A 25,823-nucleotide genomic window follows, 5' to 3' on the forward strand; every position below is an offset into this window, starting at 1 on the left:
TTTACAATTAAACCACCGGAACTAAAATTTAATTCTGCATCATTTTGCGCGATATATCTTCACAAGGATCACCTTTTAAACAAGCTGGTTTAGCTGTATCTTTAGATGCTCGCACTTCTATTACTCTTATGTTTCGAGACCGCACGCACGTATCCTGCCAAGAAACAAATGGAACTTTACTCTGTCGGTAAAACGAATCGAGGCTGTTCGCGTTAGTGTTGGACTCTTACACAAGCAGAGGTGGTGGTTTATTCGACAAAAATGCAGGGTTTTACTCGGACTTCAGTAACGAGTCAATTTATCACGTATTTGCAACCACTTTCCAGAACCCTGATTTATTTATTCCTTTTCGACAGAAATCTTCAAGTTTGGTGTTGAACTCGCGTCCTGCACGGAACATTCTTCTTTGTCAAACGCATTGCTATGAATTCAGATTGCCACTGATCAAAGAAGTAGTGATTAGTCGGTGCGAGATTTAGCAAATATGGTATTTGAGCGCAAAACATGCTTTCACTGAAGTTCTTTCAAGACCACTTCTTTGACGTCCTTGTGGCCGTGGCACGTATGGTCTGATATCGTAGAGAAGGAACGCTTTGCCTCGCCGTCTATCGGATTTCTTCTGCTCCGGAGCCTCAGTCGGTGGGTACAATTAGCTCATATGCAAATCCCATTTGTGTTCTTCGCCTTACATATTTACCTTATACACACAGTATGTAAGAGCTTTCTAGTTTTACACGAAAAATCCTGCGGTTTTTTAGTTACGTTCAAACTACGATTGCTAAGAATCACGGTAAAGTTCTTCTGCATCTATGCGGGATTTTTTCTTGCGGCTAGGAGACAGGCAAATATTGGAAGATTCTCTGGTGTAGTAGGTTGGGTCTAACAGGTCCGCGCATTGCTAGCCTCTCTTATGCGAGGCAATAGATGGCAACGTTGTGGCTCCTAAATGGGTACTTACTTGTGAAGCTTTTCTACGCGGACACGTGTTTGTCAGTTGCAGACCGCAGCAAATCCTAATGAAGTATTTATCTGCACTTCTTAGGATTAGGAAAATGAAAAGTATAGAATGCTTTTTCTTAACACTTGCGCAGTTTATTTAGTCACGTTTCTTCCCAACACTGCTAACATGACATTGATAATTATTTTATTACCCATCGTTGTTATATTTTAAGTATAGCATATTAGGTACGTACAGTTTTTGGCACATTCTAATACATTACATATTACTCAGTGCGTCTCCAGAGCTGTAAATATCAATGCTAAACTACAACATATAGCACTATTTCTCTACCCCAAGTTCGTTCCACATAGACACAACACGGCGACACAAAATAACATACGCCTATCACCAGTAACACTCGTTAATCGAGTGTGAAAAAGTAGTCTCTTATTATGCCTTGACCTTGACAAGCTATTAAAGGCTATTATTAACGTTAAAGGATCACGAATACGTTTTGTGCTAACCGGTACTTATATTTTCTAACAGTCTTTTTTTGTTACAAGCCGCTCTAAATGGATGAATATATCCTAGAGAAATTAACAAGCAAATGTGGATCTGGATCCCTTAGGGGATTCAACACATTCACAGTTATTTTAGTAGTCCACCCAGAGTCCAACGTAATAAGATGAAGAAAGCTTTTTATTAGTTCTATGCTACAAGTCTGGCCCATGTAGAGATTTCATGCTTTGCGTACTTTTGTTCACTGATATGTGCATGAGCTGTAAATATTTTTGTCCTGTTTAGCTTTTCTTACTTTATGGAAGTTAGGGTACAGCAAATCCACATTTTAAAAGCAAACCCACAAAACATGCTCATTCTTAGACACAAAGCTATCCCTTTTTAATGTATGACATCAACAAAAAGTTACAGCGAATCATTTCGCCTTCTACTATATATATATATATATATATATATATAGCTTTAATGCACTATTGTCTCAAAAGCATATTTACCATTTTGTTTATATAGCTTGCCATTTGCGTCGATTACTCAGACGGCATTCGGTACACTTCACGTAATAATTTGCGACTCGAAAGCGCACCTCACCTTCTAACTTTCTATTGTCGAAGCAGTTGCGCTCCAGCTTGAGATCATTAATATGTCGCAGTAAAAAATTTCATAAATTGACATAGACAAATTGCGCGTTATGAAACAAGAGTTGCTGGGAATATGTGGCGGACTCGAGATATACTGCCAACCATACTCATCAAGCGAGTTCATTCCTAGCGTTTCACTTTCAGAACATCTTGTATTGCTATACGTTTTTCAATGTCGTATAACAGCTGAATACATCAAGATCACAGTATGGTTTGCAATACATCTCATTGCTTTGCACGCAATAGGAAATTTTTATTTTGAAGCGGCAACAGCATCCATTTTCGCTCACATTCAGTTTGGTTTAACAAACGTAAGAATTACACCATAAAGACATTTTCATTTATAACATATGTCTGCATAAAATCCGTACCTCACGCACACAGCGGAAAACGTTAAACTGCATACGTATGTGCAGGGGTATTCGTTAAACAACAAAATATAAAATGTCGTGATTGATAATAAAGCGAGTGAGTCATAATAGTTAGCCTAAAAATGTAATAATTAGTATTAAATGCATCTAAGAGACTGTATGAATCAATTTCATGGGTTTTACAAGCTTCTAATACAACAGAAAACATACGGACAATGTTTTATAGTACTGGAGTGATACGTTCATGTTTTTTGTACACTTAATGGCAGGCAAAGTCTACGGATGACTTAGATAACTTTAAGCATATACCATGTTCAATCCCACACAATCTATTCTACTTGGCACACTATTTCGACTCAATTCCATCCGGGTCGCAACAAACTAAATTAGTATTTTCCAAACAATTCGAATACTCACCTGTATAGAACTGTTTAGTTTATAATCATTGTGATAACAACCCTGATAACTATACCTACTTATTTGAGCAGTTCAAGCATTTTTTTACTTGACAGTATCAAACTTCTACAGACTCCTAACGAATTATGTATTTCGAAGGTAAATCCGAACTTATTACAAAAATGTAGCTTTAACTAACAATACTTGTCTAACCGCACGCATAAGGCTCATCTGTTGCAGCTCATTATGAATATTGCGCCTTGTACACATCAAAGCCCCACAAAAAGAGTGCGCGATACCCTCAATATATGAGCCACCAGCAACATATGTCAATTTGTTAATAACCTATAATACATGCCACATAATCCCTGTCCAATTCCTGTGAGTGCCACTACAATTAATTAAACTGGACCCATAATAACTTGTACTGCCTGTTCTAGATTCCATCCGGTTGTTTCCAAGACTGCTTTCGTCTCTGCAAATGGTATTTTAGCTACAGGCGTTTCTCCACGTGACAGCAGCCATCGAAGGCGCGCCAGTTTTATTGCTTTGTGTACATTCCACCCTGCCACGTTTAACGCATCGAGACAGTCTTCCGCAGGCAGGTTTTCGTTGGCTAGCACCTTCTGCATAATGTGTACTTCGTCTGAGTCTGCACCGCGTTCTCGCCCTTGAGTGCGTTTGGCAGCAGCGCGAGGTGCACTAAAATCAAGAAGATCTTCACAACTAACGTGACGGTCGAGTTTTTTCTTAGGTTTAGCGCCCAACTCACTATATTCTACAGCAAAATCAACAGCATCTGTAGAAATTTCCACATCAGGCACCGATGACCTGCCAGTCGGGAGTGCGCAGCAGGTTGCTTGCAGCGTTCTCATTAGTGATTCGTGTCCCAATGAATGAGCTTCTGGCTTACAAGGAAGACTCTCTGATGACCTGAAGCATTTAAGAGTCCTTGGTAAAGATTCACTACTTCTTGAAGGCATGTTCGCCAGATTTGTCGGCCCCAAGAATTCGGGTGTAGGACGTAACCTGGGCAAAGTCTGCGACATGCTCCTGGACTCAAGATGCTTTGACTCTGATGACCTTGAAAGAGTGTCATTATTGTTGGCGTCTTGAAGCTCATAGCCGGGTAATATTAAGGGATGAATTCGTCTGTGGTGTCGCAGGGTGGCGGGATTGGCAACGGCAACTTTTGGCTTCGGCGGCAAAGGAGGAGGAATATCTTCCGTAAATCCACTAGGTGTTAGTGTTGAGAAACCTGATCCAGAAACCCAATCCATTGGTGGACTTTCCTCAAGACTGCAGCCGATTTCACCCTTCTCAACAAGAGCAGAGTATACGTCATTGACTTCCCTGGGCAAAGCCTCCTGAAGCGGTTTACTGTTGTCGAGCATTTCAGAAAAGTGCTTCTTGTCCTGTTGGGATGATTTCGTATTGAAAATAAAGAAGCGGGGGCCATTATGTTTTCTGGTAGGAGTGGCCAAAGGACTATTTTGTTGAGCTTGTTGAAGTGTACGGCTCGCCATCTCCTTCGCCATGTGGATAGCAGTATCCAAGGCTTGCTCATCTGTCGGTGAGATAGGCTTAACAATGTGACCCGGACTTCGGCTTTTTATTAATGGTCGAGTATCCATGACAGTTGAGGCCGATGAAGTACTGCCTTCCTTGGCTTGCCAGCCACTGCCTGCAACACGTACCCCTAGTGTTCCTGATTCCGTTTCCTCTAGGCCACGGAACACCTAAAATAACAACTCGAGTGCATGAAACATATAGTACCTAAGTAATAATCGATATAAAATACCGCATAAATCCGTATTTCAGCAAACCAGTCTAGTTATCTCTTCGTTTTAAAGGCCACGTAGTTAGGGGATAACTATTGTAAGCTGGTGTGCGAGATCTGTTGCAAAGAGTTGCAGCATTTCTAAATTTAAAAAAATTCTCACTGATATTTTTCTGAACATCAGAATCTAAACATAGTCTCATATCTATAAACTTATAAACAAGACAAACATTCTTATTCTAAAACGTATTTTAAGACCAAAATGTTTGTTTCAGGCTATCTGCATGTACAGCAGAGTAGGCGTAGCACTGTCTATGTACTACAAATGGCATTAAAGTGAAACTAAAGGGAAATGGGTATGCACAGGTATGTATTACAGTTAATGTTGAATTTTTTTTCGTTCGTAGAAGCTATCCAGTAGTACATACTTTGCTACTTTATTTCCAGCAAATTAAAAACGCACATAAGTCTCTGGATAAGCAAAAAATACTGATGGTAAATCATACAGTAAATCCGGCTGAATATACTCACATCGTCACATAGGGGCGGACCTATATCAAATGGACTGAGGTCATCGTCGCTGATTTCATGGTATTCATGACGTACTGATGGACATGCAGCTGTTGCTGCTGTTGTTTGTGCAGTCAGAGCCACTTCTACTGAAGTTGGTGCATTGAGCTGACTAAATGGAGGTGTGTGTACAGTATCCTCTGTGAGTGACTGGCGGAGCAGAGGAGTCATATCCGAACTTGAATCTCTTTGAGGACGACGCGTTTTTGGCTTGCTTTGTCGGCCGTTACCTTCCGCCCGCTCTAGGGAAGGCGATCGTGGTTGATTAAGATTAAGGAATGGGGCTGTCGCAGAAGCGCGGAAGTAACCAACACTTCCACGACAAAATCCCTTCCAGAGCTCTGGAGTACTCTTGTCCAGTACAGTAATGAGATCTCCTTGCTGGAAAAAAAGAGCGTCGCGCTGTGGGCGGGGAGTATTTTGCGAATTACGCCGAGCCTGCACCTGATCGGGCAGAGAGTTGGACATAAATCCTACCAATTGAGTAAAACTAGGCCTGTGACTAGGCTCATGAGCCCAACAATTTAGCATAATAGCAAAGATATTTCGCGGGCAGGCATCTGGGATCTCCAAGCGTTGACAATTAGGTTCATCGATAATAGCTAAAATCTGATGCCCACTAAATTCTCGCCATGGCTGTTGACCAAAGCTAAACAATTCCCAAAGAGTAACCCCAAACGCCCATGCATCACTAGCAGATGTGAACTTCAGAAAATTAATTGATTCCGGTGCACACCAGGCAATTGGGAGCTTTAGATTAGCGTTAAAGTTAGTCTGATAATAATCCTTCCCAACGCCAAGAGCTCGCGATAATCCAAAATCGCTGATCTTAACAAGGTCGCGCGCAAACACTAGTACGTTTCTCGCAGCAAGATCCCGATGAATCATCCGTCTACTCTCAAGGTATGCCATTCCTTTTGCTATCTGCAAGCCGAAGGTACAGAGTGTCCGTGGACAGAAATGCAAGGCAAGACCAGGCTCTTTGAGGCATTCCAGAAGCGAGCGAAAAGGCGCGAGTTCAGTGACAAGTAGAAGATCTCGGCCACTGTGTACCACACCATGTAGTTTGACAATGTTTGGATGAGAAATACTGTGCAAAATCGCAGCTTCTTTGAGGAAGTCCTGAGCATTTGAATGTAGCCTTTCGTGAGCCAAACACTTAACTGCAACATGCACTCTGTGTTGTTGATTCATCCAAACTCCTTGACGTACTACCCCAAACTCCCCAGCACCCAGCTGCTCGCTAAGAATGATGTGCGAGCGTGGAATAAGGTGTTGCTGGGGTTGCGGTTGTGGGGAACCACTTGTCCTCAAAAGCTCACTTTCACCCATTACTCCATCAAACTCGGCTGACTCCCTGCGGTCCATCGGCATCAACTGCTTACCCATTAGGAATTGGCGAATTTTTCCAAGATATCCTGTGTTGCTGAAGTGTTTATCGACATATCTACGTAACCGGCGCTGCTCGGTTTTAGTCATACCCAACTCACGAAGGTGGCGATCGTCGAGTAGCTTAAGTTGCTCAGGAAAATAAACCTGAAGGCCGAGAATTCCCGCGCGAAGGTGCTCGTAGTAGTCAGCGAGCTCGGCTTCTACTAGCAACTCGTAAAGCGTCGGGCTTGGATCTGTTGAGCTCATAGTCACCACGAGCCTGGCCGTCGTTGTTGCGAAAGCATCACACTGCTGGCGCATGGGGTCGCTTAGGTCCAATGATCCCTCTACAGCTTGACGCTCTTAAAACACCTACTCTCCACCATATCAGCGCCAAACACTTACGCCTGCTATTACCATTTGACTACACTCACCACACAACGATGAAAACGTTGTCGGCGCATTTGTCCACTTAAAAAAATGCTATGACAACTATTCCCTGGGGAAATCTAGTATGGGCCTTCCGGGCTCTGTTGACGCTGCTTACAGCGACCTCACTCGACCCAGTAAGATTGACTAACCCACCGAACGACAGCCAGACAGCCAAACAGCGACAGCTAAAACGACAACAGCGACGGGAGCGGCAATACTAGGAAAGCCAAAGAGCAGCACCAACACCAAATGGAAGAAGCACACCTCATAGCTGTTAACCAATCAGTCAACAAACAAACGAAGAAGCCAACAAAAGCTAGCAGACGACTTCTCATATCGAGCCAGTCAGAGTACTTTGTGCATTGACATTGTGGCTTCTTGATGCTGGCTGAAACTGGGTTGTTCTCACCATATTTGGAGACGGCTGCGCCCTCTTGTGGCATTTCAATGAAACCCAACGTCACGAAAACTGTAGCTCTTCTCGAATGACAAAGGGACGTGTCAGCTTCTCTAGTCCCGTTATGACCGTCCTGATGGTTGCCTATCAAGAACATCTTTGAAATAATAAATTAAAACGATATGAATTGTTTAAATACAAAACATATATATATCAGTCATTTAAATTAATTTCCAATATTTCAAAAGTACAAAAATGGTAAAGCTGTTTATTATAAAGATTTTTATAAGCTAACATTTTAAATAGAAGAGATTCGAATTTTACTGCATTTGAAATGTGTGTAATGAACGCTGTATTTAGTTTTTTGCGGACAAAACTAATAAACCAATATAATAGACCATTTTGTCTCTCTATTTCTCATCTATCAATGACACGGTTGTTGAAAGCAGTGTGCTCGAACTGTAACTAATATAAGTTAATCAAATCAGGTATCAGAATTTATTACGAATACATTAGTGAGAGCTACCGACACCAGGTTACCAATGTAAATACAAGTCTAATAGCAATTTAATCATAGAAATTACCAATTTTGTTCCAGTAATGTGTCTCTACAGGGTTTGACTGTCTCTCAACAGTACCGAGGACCTACAATCTTCAGCTTTCTAATTGTTTCCACATTTCATAAGCATGAAAATACCGGAAATTCGAATTGCGGATCATATCAATATAATAACATCTTGTCGACGACGGTGTCTTAAGACACATGCAAACAACACTGTTTCGCAAGAAGTAGTTTGTAAAATCATAATTATGGACATATACGCGATATGTATATATCAGAATTACTTATCAATATCGCGAAACAATTGGCGCGGATTCCTCGAGCTCCGCTTTTTTTTGTATTCATGAGGCGTACATAATGAAACCAGCCATTTTGCGCTGTGTTTTCATAACAAACCAACTATAGTCTTTTCTGTCCGAAAGTAAGCTGTGTAGTACTGTGAATCTCAAAAGATGGATTTTCAACATTTATTATATAAAGATGTTCGCCTAGGTCAAAATGTTGCTCAAGCTGTTCGGAACGAATGTCTGCGCTAAGAGCTCGCGATCGCTGAACGAACTGCTCTAGAGTAGTTTTCGAGGTTCAAAGATGGTAAGTTAGATTTTGCACGAAACGATGCGCCTTGTTTTGGTAAGCTGTCCAAGATCGACGACGATTGCTTGAGAACATTCCTGGAAGAATATAGTCATCAATGGAGCTCACAATTTTTTATCATCTTTACTCCATAGAGTTCGCTCAGAAAATTGGCATTTGGGCTTTCCACGCCCTGACAAAACAGCTTAATATTGGAGCTCAGCACCTTGCCCTGTGTCGAGTCATATGTCCGAATTTTATTCCCTCAATAATACAACATCAAGACATAGGTCTTCGTAGACTGTAGACTGCAAAAGTAAAGATTCAATCACGGATCAACCGTACAGTAGAGCAATTTTAAGTAACACAAAATTCAATGATCTGTATTAACCAATATTTATTAGTCATTGAATAAGCACTAGTCAAAAGAACACAACGAATTTTAGAATAAATTTACGTTTTATTTCCAAATGCTTCTAGTCATAGCTTCTTCTGACAAACGACTTAAACTGTCAGGATATATATGAGGTAACGAGATCGAATGTTATTATATATTGTGCCACGTGCTGAACATGAAAGACATTGTATACTCATGTTTACATCAGAATAAGTGCCATTCATATCCTTGCAAATCTCAAGGTTAGAATTTTACAATAAACATGTATGAGCACATAAGTAATTATAACCAATCTAGTTAACATATAGAAATGTCATAACGCGTAGTGTTTACTATGAAGTTAAATTAGCATTAATGTGGTACAATGTCAAATCACTTTAGTATAATACGGCAATGTTACACTTAATATTTAAACTCTCTGGGGGTTTACGGTGCGCCCAAAAGGAAACGACTTTTTGCAGAATTAAAGCTACATATAGGACAGGTCTTTCAGACAGTAGCAGAATTCAAAGAAAACTCATTTTAACATCATGACCTGGATTGGCTCAGTTTTCTTTGTGATAATAATGATCGTAACATGACAGCTGTAATTATTACCCTTCACTTGATGCTAAAAATTACTTTTTTTCAAAACCACTGATTTCACATTAAATAGTAACAAGTACAACTAAAAAGTAATATGATAAAGAAATACACCACTTACCATCAAATTAACCACTTAAAGCTTAAACTAAAACTTAACTGGCGGTATTTTACATCATAAATACCTAGTATAATCAAATAATAACAAGAAATTCTTTTATCGACTTATCGCGTAGACTTCTAGGTTACTGGTTAGTAGTGACATGGAAAACTGTGGTGTGTGGAAAATGACGTAGCCTTGTGGCCTTCATATGATTGGCTTCCTACTATGAGATCCTATAAACAAAATTGTATTTTTAATGGACTTGCGTATTTTTTCTTACAATCTATACAAAAAATATAATGAAAGATCTGAATAATTTCGCATAGAGACAACATATCTAAACCTTAAAAATCAGCAAGTATTTTAAAGGAAAGCTTTATTAAAGCTGTTATTCTCTGGCATCGTGTAGGCTGTCGACGAATGCACTCATGATTTATTAAATTGTAGACATTTCATCAGATAGGATATAGTAATAGATAATGAAGCTACGGTGGCCTTCAGTATTTTTTTGTTTTCAGTTTTTTTTTTAATATTGAGATACAAGCAAGCTTTTTAAGAATATGTACAAAATGTATGAAATTATTTCAGATAGAGGAACTGCCAAAAAATTCCTCTAAGATCGAATCTTTAAAAAAAAAAACGAGTAAGAAAATCAGAATTTGGATAAGCTAATAATTTAAAATCAAAAACAGGATCGACGCTACAACGTGCAGATTCATTCTTATTGAAGCAGTATAAAACTAAATAAAACTTTGGTCTTCAACTAATTATACAGTATTATTGCACGCTTCTAGACTGAACAAAAACAAGTTGTTTAAACTTATCCGTAGACCACACTTCTATACTCTAAATATATACGATGATTATCTCCTTATCATGGCTGAGTTGCAAATAATTCGCTTATAGGGAACCGAAGTAACGCACCTCGGAATTAATAGTTGCAATCCAACAAATCTTGCGGCGATTCTGCCTATTCTTGTAATCCCAAAGCTGCCCCTACGCACTATGCGGTACTTCATCCGTTATAGAAATTGAATGATGCCAAATGTTTCAGTTTTATTGAAAAATCGATTATCGAATCAATGCCACTACAGAAAAAGTAGCAAATTTTCTGTATTAAAAAAGTAACATAGATGTACGCAAGCAGTGCGAACATACATCTCCTTGCGTGCAGCCCATCTGTTGACATGAATGATCTAATGTAAATATTATCCTTTTCTCAACTTGGGACTTCGTGAAATGTTTGTGAAAATGTTCATTTTTCCTCTGACTTGGTGAACTATTATCTATCCATGAAGAGGTCGTCACCATCAGCCCAATCCAGATCCTCATCCTCACCTGGGCCTTCTTTAAATAAATGATGAAAGCGCTCAAACAGTAACTCTTTACCATATTCGTACAATTCTACATCTAAACGATTCGCTTGTCGAATAGCCGTTTCCGTTTGGGCTGACCACCAGCTGTTGCTACTACTCGCGCTGTTTCTAAGGTAATTGGAGAGACGATTAAAACGACGGTGCGGTCTTGATTGGAAATGAACCCCGAAGACCGCTTCAAACATCCGCTGAGAAACGTTTGGAAATTCGGCAATACCAAAAAACGCCATTTGTTGCAGGTTGTTCTTCGCACTGTGCAGTAGGATCATATCTCGTTGTGTCTGGCCGTAGAATGGAAAATAAGCATGATTAGAAAACGTACAACGACATTAGCACTAATATAAATACCACGTCTGTCTAAAAGCGAATGCACTTTTATCCATTGATAATTTCAATGTAGTTAGCAAATTTTTCATTGTTGCTATAAGTTCACCCTTTGTAAAAAAAAACTTGTAAAAACAGGGTTAGATATCAAATACGCGTCTGGGAAGGAAAATAAAGGTGTTAAGATAAAGATGCCTAACAACAGAACTAATACAATAGTACTGTAAGATCTCATATATTTTTTCACATTATAATAACTTACCTGATTCATTGAGGTATCGTAACAATTAACAAGGCGTAGATCCGCAAGCATCCTTGTCTGCCTGTTAAGTGCAAGGTTATCTGTACAGGAGGCAAATTCTTCAAGTGTTACCGATGCAGGGTCTTTTCCCTCGAAACAATCCCGCACATCAGGTAGTAAATGCTCGCGTCCCCCACAAAGAAGTCGTGAAGGCCTCGGACCCCGTTTCTCTACAAATCGTAGCCACTCGCTATGAAAACGCCGAACAGGTTCACGGAGAATGCTGATATACAAATACCTGTGAAGATAAAACGCGTAAAGTATTAGAAAATTCACAATGTTATACCCATATCTTCACAACTCTAAGTTGAGAACACTATCTCTTCAGAACAAGGGCACAGCAGATGAAATAATGATTGTGATGATTCACTCACCTTCTCACGAGCGAGTACAAACTAAGTGTGAATATCATTATACAATTCAGTTAATACATAGAAAAAAAACGAGCTGAGGTGGGACTGATTTGAATCAAGACACCGCAAATATCTTTTTTAAATTGAATCCTGGGTGAACTGCAGAAACTCTATAATGGCAAAAAGCAAAGCCAAGACGAAATCACCAGTTGATCTTGAGTTACGCAAATTCTGTTTGTTCCTATTCGCCGTAAATTTTTTTATTGTTATTTTCTTGTCACTCGATAACGTATCGTAGTTTGAATGTATAATCAATGGCAGCTAAGCCGTGTGTTTTTCTAATTTGCAGTGGTATATGTATTTCAATTTATTTAGTTCATATACTTTTTTCTTAAATTTAGGTTACTCGATGAGTTAGCGTTGAAACAGCCGTGGCTGGACAGTTGAGACGAGCGTTCCAGCCCACCTTTTAATTTTATACGTCACAATCAGCGCTAAACTGGCACTAAAGTTCTTATAGTATCATAGTCATATTGCTCTGTGTAGTGGTCTAAATCATAAATGGATTGTACATATAAAATACGAGACATTACTATCCTCGTTTGTAAGCCAGACTTAATTTGGTATGTTTGCACGGATAACCTTGTGCTGACAGGTCTGCTGTCAGCACATCATAGCAGGGTTCAACTTCCTTTGTTTTTACTCTCTCAAGTTTGCTAATTTCTTTATAAAATAACAAGCCCGAAAGCGCTGCCATAGTCAACATTGAATCTTAACAAGCTGTTCCTACCTTACTTCTTTGTAAATCAAGTTTTCGCTTTAAAGTAAAAGTAGCTCGTTGGCACCGGAAATAGAGAATCCCTACAGCCAGCACTTAATGATATAGGTTAGGGTATGACAATGAAGTTCTTTTAAGCATGGAATCGTGAGAGTAAAGACCAGTAAAGCAGAAAAGATGGGACTCCATGCGTAAATACAATAATTTTTTCGCCACCAGAAGAAAAATTACCAGTAAAGTACTTAATTACATGTAGAAGGTTAAACTGTGGCTTGAAGAGTACGGCAACAATGCAGTTTCTATGCGCGTATGCCTGTGTTGTAGATAAAAAGAGTGCCCGAAAATTAGACAAGCACCAACTCGGCGAGAGACGACTGGTCCCGTGAGTTTCTCAAAAGAAACCTAGAATTAAGTATACTAGTGTCAGATGCCACGAGCTTCTCAAAAGACGGGTTGTCCATCACCAGTGAGACGAGCAGTAGCAAAGATTCAAGCACTTAACAAAGACAGTCAGTGTTAATAGGAACGAGACAACGAAGCTTATTCTTTCCATGGTACCCAGTAAATTTAAGCAGTCGACGTATGTTATTAATGAGAAGAGCGAAGTGTGATCTTTTGGCTTTAGTTTGCGATTGAAATATATACTGGATGATAATCAGTCTTAATTTACTTCACGGGGTGTCTCAACCTACCCAAACATTGGACTGAATTTTTGCAAAATTTAACATAACATACTTATGCGCATGTATTCAAACCAGACTGACACATATTAGTCAGATGACAGGGCTATAATATCAGACTTTTAATTAATGTATTTTGTACGCTAGATTTCATGGGTCCTCGAATTAAAATTACTTTATTTCAACCTATTTTCCCCTAAGTGTAAATAAAAGATTTATTCATTTACCTCCGTCTGCGGGGCTCTCCGTCTGCTTCATCTAGAACTCGATCAACGCAGCCTGTGAGCTGTGTCCAGTCAGCATGAACCCCACAAAGCCAACCCCCACTTAAACGGCTAAAAAGCCATGGAGTTTCGTCTGCTTTTCTTAAGCTGTCGTCCGCGTGACAACGGCACTTCTGTTTCCGGCTGTGGAATGAGTCGATTGGAATGAAGAAGATGGTTAAGATACTACAGATACCAGTACGCTTACTGCCCATGAATATCGCAATTATCCATCGTGCGCACTGTTAATTCACGGTTCTCTAAGTTGTATGCTGCCTTTGGTCAGCAGCTGTGTTATTCAGATGGTAATCCGTATGCGCCTACTATCAAAAGAAAAGTAAAGCACTGTTCTCTTTCAGAATAATAAGTAATGACAGAAAAAACACCATCTCTATAAATATAAAAAAAAAAAGCAACAATAGAAGTACATATTATCCTCTTTTTACTTACCCGCTCTTTCTAGAACAGAGACACGGAGGCTTCTCCATAATATCAAGGTCTTCAATCATGTGTTTTTCAAAAAAGTTTGCTCCTGCATTCTGGATCTGAACAAAAACAATGACATCTTTTCCAGAAGACGGATCAAACCTGCTGGTTCCATCTCGAAATAGAAAATTATGAAAGCTATTCTCGATGCCGGATTCGCGTGCTCTGTAATATAAAAATGGTCCGTGGGCTGATTATATTTGTTTTTATTATAAACAACCTTTTGACTTATTCGAAGGAGAAAGTCTCTTATTCACAGAACAAGACTTCTACATTAAAAAAAATGTTCTTATTCAGCTCATAATAATCGCTCATCACTAATTTGGAAAATACTCTTTACACATAGGTTTAGTCGTACGTTTCATATAATTTTTAAAGATTGTGCATCGTATAGTTTTCACAAATCCCAGGCATAAAATTGAACGTTTCAGCATTATTTATGACATTTAAAATACAGAACTTGACTGGTACACATTAATATATATATATATACATGTATATATATATATATATATGTATATATATATACAGCTAATTAAGAAGCGCCAAAAGAGTTGCCAATAGATTTCGCTTATTCTTGAAAAAATCAAAAGCTACTAACCGAAGATGAATCATAGGCTTTGTAGAATCAAATAGAGGTCCTTGGTACAAATTACCGATAAAGAGTCCAAAAAATAGAGCGGCGAATACTGCAATAAGAAGGGAACGACGCGTTTGCCCTCCTCCACGAGTGTGCGCCGTGTGAGGGGTCGTCGTTCGGACACAGCAAGCCTTCGTCACAGACTGATCAGTCGGAAAGCTAACTACAGGAACTTGGGATACTCTCGATTCCAACAACGACACCCCCAGTCCATACGAATCCATTGCTACAACTTTTGATTCAATTAGATTACCTACACATTTGTATCTCTTGTCAACACTTTATGTCGGGAAGAATCGCAGGGTAGTCTTTGGTAGGGAAGCTGCATTTGATACTTCATTCTTGAAGCGGTTGGTAAAACATGTTAGTATCATCCAGTAAGTAGATCTGTTCTTTCTTGCGCTGGGTTATCAAATTAAAATTAAAACCAATACACGAACTGCGCGAAACACATCAGATTATCTGCTATCAAACAAACAGGCCAACGTTGGAGCCCCCGACACCACTGGCACTCGTGGGCATTGGCACATATGACACTATTTGTAAACATGCTTCACTGAGGGGCCTTTAACTCCGTCAACTTCATTTGACAATAAGGTGAAGCAACGCGTTTTTTATTCACTGACATAAACTATGCTGGCTTGCTTATCGCAACCCAATGACCCAAGATTAAAGATAAATTTTTAGGGACTATAAAAGGAAGAAGAGGCAGATGGTTTTACATCTGGGAAAGTTTAGTCTTGACAAGCCGGAAAAAGCGGAACGCGTATTATTTTTTTTGTAGAGGTACCTCCTCTCAAAGCTTCCTCTCATTTCTTAACAGGAGATATGGCTACGTTTAAACTGCCACATAGATCATATTTGAGTTTACCGTGAGATTAGGAATCTGTTACTCACTAATGGTACGCCACTTCAGGTTTGTACTGCCAATGTGTAAAAGCGAGCTGTTCCCAAAAACAGACACCAACCAAAAAAACTTGAAAAAGAGAGGAGCTAAAAGGGGTACTTACTGCCCTTGCAACGATAAAAATAGAAAATTCAAGCCATATTCTTTGTCTCTTAGACAATTAATGATTTATTTTTTATCTTTTTTTTTTTTTTTTTTTAAATAATTTCGTTGTTTCTGGGATCGGCTCTTGGCCTTTATTTATTTTTAGCAGTCGTTTTTATCACTGACTTTCTCAGCGTGTTTGAAAAATAAAGTGGTTGTATACTAATTTTTAAAATATAATTTTTTAATGTCGCAATGTTTGGAGTATAATAACGTTATATTATTAACGTTATATTATTATTTTTGCGGTGACTCTTTCTCTCTCCATTATTTTGTCACGGGAAGAATACTGGCCAAAGTACCTATTTGGTGTGTGGGTGGACAGGGTGTCTTTATTATGTGAGATAATCATCCTTCTGGTATCCGCGAACTATATTCCCAATTTTAAAACTTATTCAAAAGGTTCATTAATGAACCTGTTGGAGAGATGTCTTCAAGAGTAATTAAGTCTTTTTAATAAATTATAATAATCACGTTTATATCAAGGGCCAATGTGGCTAAGTGTGTAAATTCTGCTACAATTCTAACATCAGTTTTTGACCTGCTTTATTTCTAGTGTAACAATCAGAAAGTAGATACAATGATTTTATTAACAAATTTGAAATATTAGCATGTATGATAATAATAGCAAGTATTATTATCACCATTAATATAATTATATGTTACCCAGTGCTAAATAGAAACAATCAGAGCTTACTTGAAATGTATAAGCAGCAACAAAATTAGGTTTAATTTAATACTAGGATACGAGAAACAGTATTTTTACAATTTGGTATGTCCATTTCGCTTGACCACGCATCTGTTGGTGCCTTTCTGAATGCCATAGACTGTGTTAGTCTCTAAAGAATGCATAACTAATAATCTATTGTATATTGACCCTATGCAAATCACTGCATGCCAATAATTATAATTAATCACTATAAAGAAGGAGTATAGTTAAGAAACGGCTTGAGCGCTCGCCAAAATATTGCAAATTACTTTTTCGCCTGTGCATCTAGTTTACCTAGATGCACGCTATCGATAACTTGATTAGCACACAGAAATAAACAAAATCCCTAATATAATCCTAATTGTACATTTATAATAAATGGCATAAAAGTATTTATAGTGCTTATTACGTTTTCAACAATCTTATATGTAACCATAGTTAGCTTTCAGCGACCACTCGTGAAGTTCATTCGACAAAGCACGGTTTGTGCATTCAACCTCGAATAAACTATATGCATCAGGTAGCATTTAGAAATTTGATGATGTGTTGGTAAGGATGTCGCCTGTGGAACCTGCGCTGGTTGTGTCATAGATTGCTATCCTGGTTTATATTCTTGATCTGTTTTAACTAATTGAGAGGGTTCTGCGGTGTTCTCTATGTGGCTATTGGAATAGCATATGGCAGGGGCCTGGCTTGTCTGCGTGTTTCTGACCTTGACGAAGAGGCTAACGTGCGCACGGGTGAGTGAAGTGATGACATGGTGCCTGCTAAAATGTCGCACGAAAATAAAAAAGACAGAGATTTGAGATTGTCTACCATGCCCGGCAAAAGACCGCCGCGATTGCTTTACGGTTCTTCGCCGAACGTAAGAAATACTAACTCTTTTGGCCTTTCTCCGTTTGGCGGACTGTACAATGTCTGCTTTGGGATATATGCTTAGTGATATTTGTCAATGCTAGATCGCTGTCGCTACATTTTGACAGCGCGTTCGAAAGCATTGACAGAACTTGGATCATCGCAATGATGATCATTTGTAGTTGTATGTAAAAATATACCAATAGCAGTGTTATGCTATGCCCGCACGTCGACTGTGTGTGGAATGTACGCGCGCGTATACTGATCCAATGTTTATAATTAGCTAAGGTGCATATATTTAGATGATCTGCCCTCCGTATCAGTTCTAAAGGATGAAATCGCAGAGCATAAAAAGCTTTTCCTTTTCTTCCACCATAGTATCGAATAGGTGGCATATAGGTAACATTTCAACTAACATATAGCTAACAAGTCACAACATATTGCATTCAAAAAGGCTGGTAAAAACCATTGAAGTAACGTCCGCCAGTTCCTTGGTCCAGTTGGATAGCATTGGATTTTACGTTATAATGAACTTACGTGACCAGCAATTTCTTGATAGATATCCACAAATACACAATAACAGGTCTGAGAGGAACCATTTAGCTTATCTCTGTTCTCAGAACATCTATTTCTAGCAGCAGCTGAATGTTTACGGGGATCACTCATGTTTTTGCATACCCCTAATTAAAAACAACACAAAGCGGTGACGACTGTAGACAAGCATCAACTACCATAATTCAGACGAACGGCTATTTGGAATCTTTTGAGGAACTATATAATAGTACATTTTATAAGAAGTGGCCAGCGGTAAGTTTAGTGAAGGCGGGATCCAACTGTCGAGGGCAAGATTACGTGATGCATGAATAACTTTCAAATATGATGTGAGCATTTCAGATTACTTCGTCAAAAAGTGCTGTTAAATCGAAGGAAATCGTATCGGAATATCAGAAGTGCTTATTATACTAGGAAGGCTAAATTAGTGTCCATGATGTAAAAACTATTAAGGTAGCTAACCACACATTAAGGAAATTTAATGAGCTATGTCATTAACTTTTACTACTGATTAGTTCCGTGCAGCACAATTCGCAGTCTACAGAGGGAGCCATTTGTACACATTGTTTCGGTTGACCGCAGTTCAGGTCGACTGACGTTAAAACTTTTCTTTCTGTAGCCCCTTTCCACGCGGAGAATTTTACTCAGAATGTTTTGCTTGTGGGATTGTGGAGTTCGATTTATTACTTTTAGATCATCTATAAGTCATGTATTTACGGCCCCTAAACGTATTGCAATTTTGTTAAAATCAAACGTACCTAAGCTTTGATGCTATTCGGTACCTATTTGACTATACCTTCGACTTTGTTTAAGAGTCGTTTGATTGCAGCATTTACGACCACGATTTACTGAAATTTTTCTTTATACTACATGAAAAACTTGGAGTTAGTGTGTAATGTCCAAAGAGAAATGCATAGCAGGCACGCACTGGATATAAATGCTAAAGTGAATATTTGCTATTTCATAGCGATATTTTAAGATCTTATTATACAAGATTACATGTATAACGCACATCATTGCTAAATCAAAGGTTATTACATTTCCTACCGTTACCTACGTGAAATACGAGGTGTTCGAAAAAGTTCAGTCTAAAATAATGATACAAAGATGGCAGATACGCGCAAACACAGTACTAAGGCCAATTATGTAATCATTTCAGGAAGTCCCTAGATGTAAAGTTGTAACTAAGCCGGACGGCCGGTTACTCCGGCGCTTTCCGGTTTGACAATGAAACAGGTGCGGTACACGGCGCTTCCGCGCAGTGGAAGTCGAAGCGTGCGTTCTCCTCAACGAAAAAAGCCATTGCTCCCTACTAGGTAAGCTGTGAGCTCTTTAAGTGAGCGGAACAAACATTATTTGATTTTTTAACTTAGTATACTCATTTCACATATACACTCTCGATGTGCACTTAACGGATAAAATATTCGGTTTCCGAAAAGTGAAAATATTTCGGAACCAAACCAATGACACAGGGAAAAGAGTCGTGTTTTATTTGCGTAGAAAAGCCAGGGGTCATCTTAAAAAGTTGCATTGCTATACGTGTTATAACTAAATGAGGTGAATGCAACCTGTTGCCAACTGAGTTAACTGTTATTATAACACATGCCAATTACATGGGCATTATTGTACTTTATAGAAGAGTTGTTTTGCCATCTAGTATTTATTGTTGGCTGTGCGTCTACAATAAAATAAATCTAATCGTCTAAATACCTATAGTTCAGTCGGCAGGTGACGCGCCGGGAGGGCACGTACTTAGTATAGCATTTATTTATTGATTAACACACCTTACCTAAATGTAGGGACTGCAGAGCGCTAAGTGGAGAAACCCCATCTATGAAGTTGCAATGAATAGTTATATAGTAGAAGCAAATTGAAGTAAACATTTTCCGATTTATCGTTAAATTACTTCTTAGCAATCAGTGCAGGTGTACACTTCAACGTAATAAAACCATTATAATTGAAACAAGCCAATCGTATTTAACAAGCGCGGCATTCTGGTTTTTTTCAGATATACTCTGGTGCTGATGCTGTTTTGGGCTTTCTTTATGCTCTACTCGTTACGCGTCAACCTCTCGGTAGCTATCGTGGCTATGGTCAATCTAACTGCGTTAGAAAGCGCCTTACCGCCCACAATTGATCCGTTGTTGGAGACCTGTCCGCGTAACGTTAGTCAGGACCCTCTTCCAAGTAGCTCACGGCTTGCGACACCGGATTACGTTGGCGAGTTCAATTGGGACGAAAATACACAGGGTAAGAAAGTTAGCGCAGTAAATGTTGTATGGAGGTTTTTTAACACACATGAAGTAAACATGCGATATAGAAGTGTTAACAAATGCTGCGCTTTTTTATATTTCCTGTCGTTTTGTGTATGCTTTAGGAATGATCCTAGGTGCATTTTTCTATGGCTACGTGCTAACCCAACTGCCGGGGGGCCGACTGGCGGAACTCATAGGGGCTAAATGGCTCTTGGGCTGCGGTATTCTATGGACGTCTGTGCTTTCGCTGGTAACACCGTTTGCGGCACGCGTATGGGGTGCCCGCGGCCTTGTTCTGGTTCGAATTCTGCAGGGACTTTGTGAAGGCGTCGTGTTCCCGTCGTCGATGGCCCTTCTTAGCCACTGGGCGCCTAAGCATGAACGGTCGCGTATCATATCGTACAACACTATAGGCACATCAATGGGGACTGTAGTTACTTTGGTTGTCACAGGCCAGTTTTGCTCACAACAGAATGGTTGGCCGAACGTGTTCTACGTTTTTGGCGGCGCTGGCTGCATATGGTTCATGTTCTGGGCCTTATTAGTACATGAGCGACCCGAATCCCATCCGCGTATTTCGAAGCATGAGCTTAACTATATACAAAATACACGAGGCTATGTTGCAGGTCATCGAGGTAATCTGCCTTGGCGAGCTATCCTCACCTCATCCGCGGTGTGGTCACTAGCAGTGACCATATTCTGTGGAAACTACGGATTTTACTTTTTGCTTATCGATTTACCGAATTATTTGAGCGGTGTGCTCCATTACAAGATTTCAAATAATGGCTTCCAAAACGCCCTCGTGCACCTGTCGTGCAGTCTGAGCATGTTGCTCCTGGCTCCTGTTGCTGACTCACTTCGGAAGAAACGTTTGTGTCCAACTACTCGGATTCGAAAAAGCTTCCAAATGGTTGGTCTTATGGGACCTGCAATATGCCTGGCTTTGGTGCCTTGGGCCGGCTGCGATCATATGTATGTGATGACGTTGCTTGTGGCAGGTATGTCACTTTATGCATTCACTGTGGGTGGCCAAAACCCGATGCCATTAGACATGGCCCCAAATTTCGCCGGCACCCTAATGGGCATTACCAATGGTTTTGGTAATCTCAGCGGAATGGCGGCACCCCTTATCACCGGTTGGCTAATTCAACACAACGACACACTGGCGCAGTGGCGCAAATTGTTTCTTTTAGCCTCGGCGATCTATTCGTTTGGTGCCGTGCAATTCGCTTTGTTTGGTTCGGCTGAGCTACAGCCGTGGGCTGCTCCGACCGACAAGGTAGAGCTGTTCGGAGACGAAAGCGCCGCGAGCGACCACGAAGCTCTACACCTCACATAAATATAATCTATAATGATCAAAAAAATTTTCCCGCATTAGCCCATTTTTTCTATTATATCGATAAAGCAAACCCGTTGTCTATTATCGTATGTACTTTCTCATTTTTGTCGTTTTTGGAACACAGGGGTTTCGGATGAACAGGATATCTCGATATCGAGATTTTGCGATATAATGTTTTCAAGATTTCATCAAAACCTATGACCAGCGTCTTCTGCCTCGATGTTTTACCCTCGTTTCACTGCTGTATTGGATAATGTCGCTGATTCAGTTTTGAGGCTATTGTGTCAACGTCAAATCATCGCGTTCTTCATTAATAACAGCAGCAGTATCGACAGGTTTAGCATGGATGCTGGCCGGAATGACATTGAATGACTGGGCGGTAATGCTCCGTCAGACATTTGCCATTTGTATGAGAGATCTGAGTGGACGCTGGATGCAAGAAATTACTCAAGTACAGCGTTCTCGGCTGTTCTCAGTCGGAAGCGGCGGCAGCGTTGTATTAGGTGATAGTAAAGCGGACATCTTATTATTTTCGACTGTGAGCTAGGAAAAAGCAGTCAAATTTCGAACAGCAGTGAGATTGAATCAAAGGAGGAGATCAAATGTGCCTCGAGGAGCCGGCTAGGCAGAAAGAACAGGTAGAGTCGGATATCTGTCTGCCGGGCTATGATTATTATTCTTGTTGTTGTGTATATATTGAGACAAGCAAAACATAAAAAAAAATAATAGATAGATATCGCATACATATGGTGTGTGATCTTAACTTCCGGAAAGGCACCGCGACGCCATTACAGTAGGTGATGTCTATTATTCAAACGTGACATATGCCAGGTATATGATTTCCATATAGGCTAACGGGTCAATTGACTAAATTAATTAATTCCACTGAACTGCAATTGATGCGTGCGACACTCGATTAAAGGCAATTGCGATTGCATATCCATGAGAGTTAGGCATTCTCCCAGTCACCTTCGCGTTGTATTAGAGCTGTATATTGTATGCCCTTTATAGAAATATGTTTATTACTTTTTTGCTCTTCATCCGTTTTTTTTTCTCACTGCAGCATGAAGATGTGAGCGTTTTAGCCAGGCAACTATTTCCGGTTAAGGTTGAAGTCAATGCAGAATAATACCACATCTGGGATGGACGACAGGTCATATCCAAACAAGCTGCGGAGTAGTTCGATTTGTGGCATTAAACAATTGTTGTGCGTTAGGGGCCCACGCTAAACAACCACAAGATCCCATGTTTGATACCCAGCTGGCTCTTAGTAGTCTTTTTCCAAACAAACTAGGTTGATAATATCAGTTAGCCAACTTGAATATCATTAGTCTTCTTATGCATAAGAGACGCAAATTAATTTTTACCGCGCCACGGGTGGCCAGCTTACAGCTGAAATGGTGGCACTGAAAGGTTTGAGACTTTACGAGGAAAAAACAGAAGTTTACAGGATTTCATTTAACATTGCCTTACTGGACCCCCGCTAAAAGACACGCCACCAGTATATTTATCATGCATCTCAGGAATCATCGATGTCATGCCATCTATTGTAGCATTTATTAGCAGACTTTTCTTTCATATTTTTACAAGTCTGATGTGCCTGTGCGCGATAAAAGACACAGTAAGCCAGTCCGTTTGTTTGGAATGTTATAGCTATTATAATTATCAAATTCAACATAATCTTCGCAGTATTTTTATTTGAGAATTGTATCATAATCTCGATGGTTGTTCTATTAGAATGATGATTGAGCATATACATGGTTTTTCAATAAACCTCTATCTATTTATATATCTGTCCATGGATTAAAGAATGGTTATAGAATCAATTGCTGTATAATGAGTGAATGGGTGGCAAGAGGACTGTAAGTTCTATGCTAAATCGTTGTTTGTTACCAGAAGTGAATGAGCATTTATAATGAGAAAAAATGACCATTAGGTGGTTGAGTTAACACCCACTCCTGTTTCGGTTGTACCAGAGAAACTGGCCGAAACAATTCCACTTTCTACTTCGAATACGGGAATACCTAGTTATCACCTTATCCATCGATAGGCTGCGTAAATCCATTTTATTTTTCTAATTTAACAACGACAAAAATAATATAAATGTAATGCGAAGCGATGACGTAATACAACATTGTGATATCTGTAGTATAATATAATAATACTAATTAATAATAACAGTAATAATAATAATAATAATAAATGTGGTAATTATGGCGAGTATAAATGTAGTCATTGTATTTAATTATTTCAAGCTGAGAGCAGGAAAATATAGTAGCATCTTACGATTATAATGAAAGGGAACGCTGTCATAATGATGTGCAATCTGCGTACTCAAAAGTATTGAATAGCAAAGAAATAAGGATGCCGATGATGATTTGATTGATTCATGCTATCTAAATATGCGACATCATGTACATTGTTGGACACGTGTTCCAATAAATATATGAAACCAAATTAAATAAATTAACACATTGACGCAAAAAGTTATTCTAGAGAAAGACTCTTTCTAAATTATTATGAGAAGCCTATAAGTACCATCAAAGGTTACGTTCTAAGTATATTATGAAGGGTAAACTAGGCAAACTTAGATGCCGCTAAGCAACGTATTGAGCAAGTCTATTGTAGGGTTAACATTCCCCGTCAAATTTCGTATTAAGTCTAACATAGACACCAGGTGAAGCGCCGCATGGGCTCAGTTTAAGTAGCAATCTCACTTACCTTGAGACTGATCTAAAATGTTTTTTCACTATATTCTCTGTTAAATTCTGCAGAATTAGATGCGCTCGACGTTTATATGATGTTATATAATGTCAACATAGTCATGTTCTAGTGACATGCTTAAGTATAGCAATTCGTGATCGTGAATTGTCACTTTGATCGCTATGGCTTCTCGACAAGGGGTGATCCTAATAAAAGGGTCAGGGGTAGAACCTGATCATTTCGTACCATCGAAGTGATATTTCTGTTCAAGCTATCTCCTAGCTCGTATGCTGCCGCTGCTACACACATTGATTCTTTGGCGGCTAGATTTATGGCAGTTGAGCCCTCTGCTGAACTGCTAGACAAGCTTTATAATGTAGCTAACTAGTTCTTAATAACTGCTGGTGATTGAGTAATGCAATGTGGCTTATCAAGGAAAGCGGTAATTATGGACAATTAATTCTTCAACTTTTTTATGGATCTCATCTAGCTGTTTCAGTAGGCAGTCAGCTCCTAGTTTGTCGTTAACTTATGCTCCAAATTGTAATGCATATTTGGGATCACTAATGATAGTTGTCCAGTAAGATGCGATCACAACTAATGCGTTTTTGTCCGTTGAAGAAATTAAAACGTTGTAGCAACATACATACAGGTGACAACTTTTTAAAAGTGGTTTATGTAGTAACAGAACGTGTCTCCTTTTAATCCAGTGGAGGAGACTCTATGTATCGCAGAGTCAAGTCTTTTTGTGAAACTAATAATATATTTGGCGTCAGGTATGTTATATTTATTGCGTATTTATTTCTACGGCATTTCATCTCTATCTTTGTTTCTATTCACGGGAGGAACGTCAAATATTATAGAAGTCCTTACTTTAATTTAAAAATATGAAAGTGTTTATGTTATGTAGGCAAAATAATGAAAAGTGTAAACAAATCGACATCGTAAAAATTGGAGACTGCGCCCGGTCAACATATAAATGCCTTTAATACTAATTCTTTTTCTGCCAGTTCCATTATAGTTGACCGTGCTTCTTATTGTCTCCATAGCTTGGGAGATTCTTGGTTAGTAAGAGCATCATTTTAAGAAGAATTGGCCTACTACAATACAACTTGTCAGCATGTAGCAAGATTGAACATTGTTGCTTGAAACATTGCAGTGCAACTTCTCTAAGACGTTTGACATATTAAACCATAGGTTATTATTTCTAAATTACGAAAGCGAAGTATTGATAGCCGTTTCTTAAACTTGCTTAGAGCTATCTTATAGATAGGAAATGTTGCGTTACCTCTAACTCTACCTAAATATCCGAAGTCCCTTAAAAATCGGGCGTTGGCCTTTTTCTACTTTGTATTTTTATTCTAGGCTTGAAGCGTACAGGCAGTTCTCATGAACGGTATTCAGATAATTTCACCTATTATGAGGCACACATATACACACGTGGGTCGTCTAAGGATACAGTCAAACTATATTTATTCATTTTTGCTGGAAGTAGTCTAGAATTTCATAAGTGCAGGCGAACAACAA

The 25,823-nt window shown here is 39.2% G+C and overlaps 3 protein-coding genes across 7 annotated transcripts; 1 reads left to right on the plus strand and 2 right to left on the minus strand.

Annotated features, from left to right (window-relative positions):
* Positions 1 to 1,067: 1,067 nt before the first annotated feature.
* On the minus strand, positions 1,068 to 7,808 carry Ack-like (activated Cdc42 kinase-like). Its single transcript, XM_022843872.2, has 2 exons — positions 5,176 to 7,808; positions 1,068 to 4,603 (listed from the first exon to the last, which is right to left on the minus strand). The coding sequence occupies exons 1-2, from the start codon at positions 6,904 to 6,906 to the stop codon at positions 3,266 to 3,268; spliced, it is 3,069 nt and encodes a 1,022-aa protein (XP_022699607.1). The 5' UTR covers positions 6,907 to 7,808; the 3' UTR covers positions 1,068 to 3,265.
* Positions 7,809 to 8,989: 1,181 nt separating this feature from the next.
* Positions 8,990 to 15,354, minus strand: LOC111266433 (heparan-sulfate 6-O-sulfotransferase 2). Its single transcript, XM_022843912.2, has 5 exons — positions 14,794 to 15,354; positions 14,157 to 14,357; positions 13,671 to 13,850; positions 11,594 to 11,870; positions 8,990 to 11,288 (listed from the first exon to the last, which is right to left on the minus strand). Exons 1-5 carry the CDS (start codon positions 15,054 to 15,056, stop codon positions 10,914 to 10,916), a joined length of 1,296 nt encoding a protein of 431 aa, XP_022699647.1. The 5' UTR covers positions 15,057 to 15,354; the 3' UTR covers positions 8,990 to 10,913.
* A 250-nt stretch (positions 15,355 to 15,604) lies between these two features.
* LOC111266407 (sialin) lies at positions 15,605 to 24,083 on the plus strand. 5 transcript variants are annotated; one of them, XR_002684089.2, is made up of 5 exons: positions 16,978 to 17,332; positions 19,159 to 19,315; positions 20,008 to 20,249; positions 20,377 to 22,231; positions 22,657 to 24,083. XR_002684089.2 is itself a non-coding variant. In XM_022843894.2 (4 exons), the coding sequence occupies exons 2-4, from the start codon at positions 19,227 to 19,229 to the stop codon at positions 21,591 to 21,593; spliced, it is 1,548 nt and encodes a 515-aa protein (XP_022699629.1). In that variant the 5' UTR covers positions 15,605 to 15,748; positions 19,159 to 19,226; the 3' UTR covers positions 21,594 to 24,083. The 5 variants fall into 5 exon arrangements, 4 of the variants coding, with proteins under 4 accessions (XP_022699629.1, XP_022699616.1, XP_086827012.1 ...); XM_022843894.2 differs by lacking the exon at positions 16,978 to 17,332 and adding an exon at positions 15,605 to 15,748 and having other exon boundaries at positions 20,377 to 24,083; XM_022843881.2 differs by having other exon boundaries at positions 20,377 to 24,083.
* Positions 24,084 to 25,823: the final 1,740 nt, after the last annotated feature.

The sequence above is a fragment of the Varroa jacobsoni genome, unplaced genomic scaffold (genome assembly GCF_002532875.2).
Source record: "Varroa jacobsoni isolate VJ856 unplaced genomic scaffold, vjacob_1.0 scaffold_114, whole genome shotgun sequence".
NCBI classification, from domain to species: domain Eukaryota; kingdom Metazoa; phylum Arthropoda; class Arachnida; order Mesostigmata; family Varroidae; genus Varroa; species Varroa jacobsoni.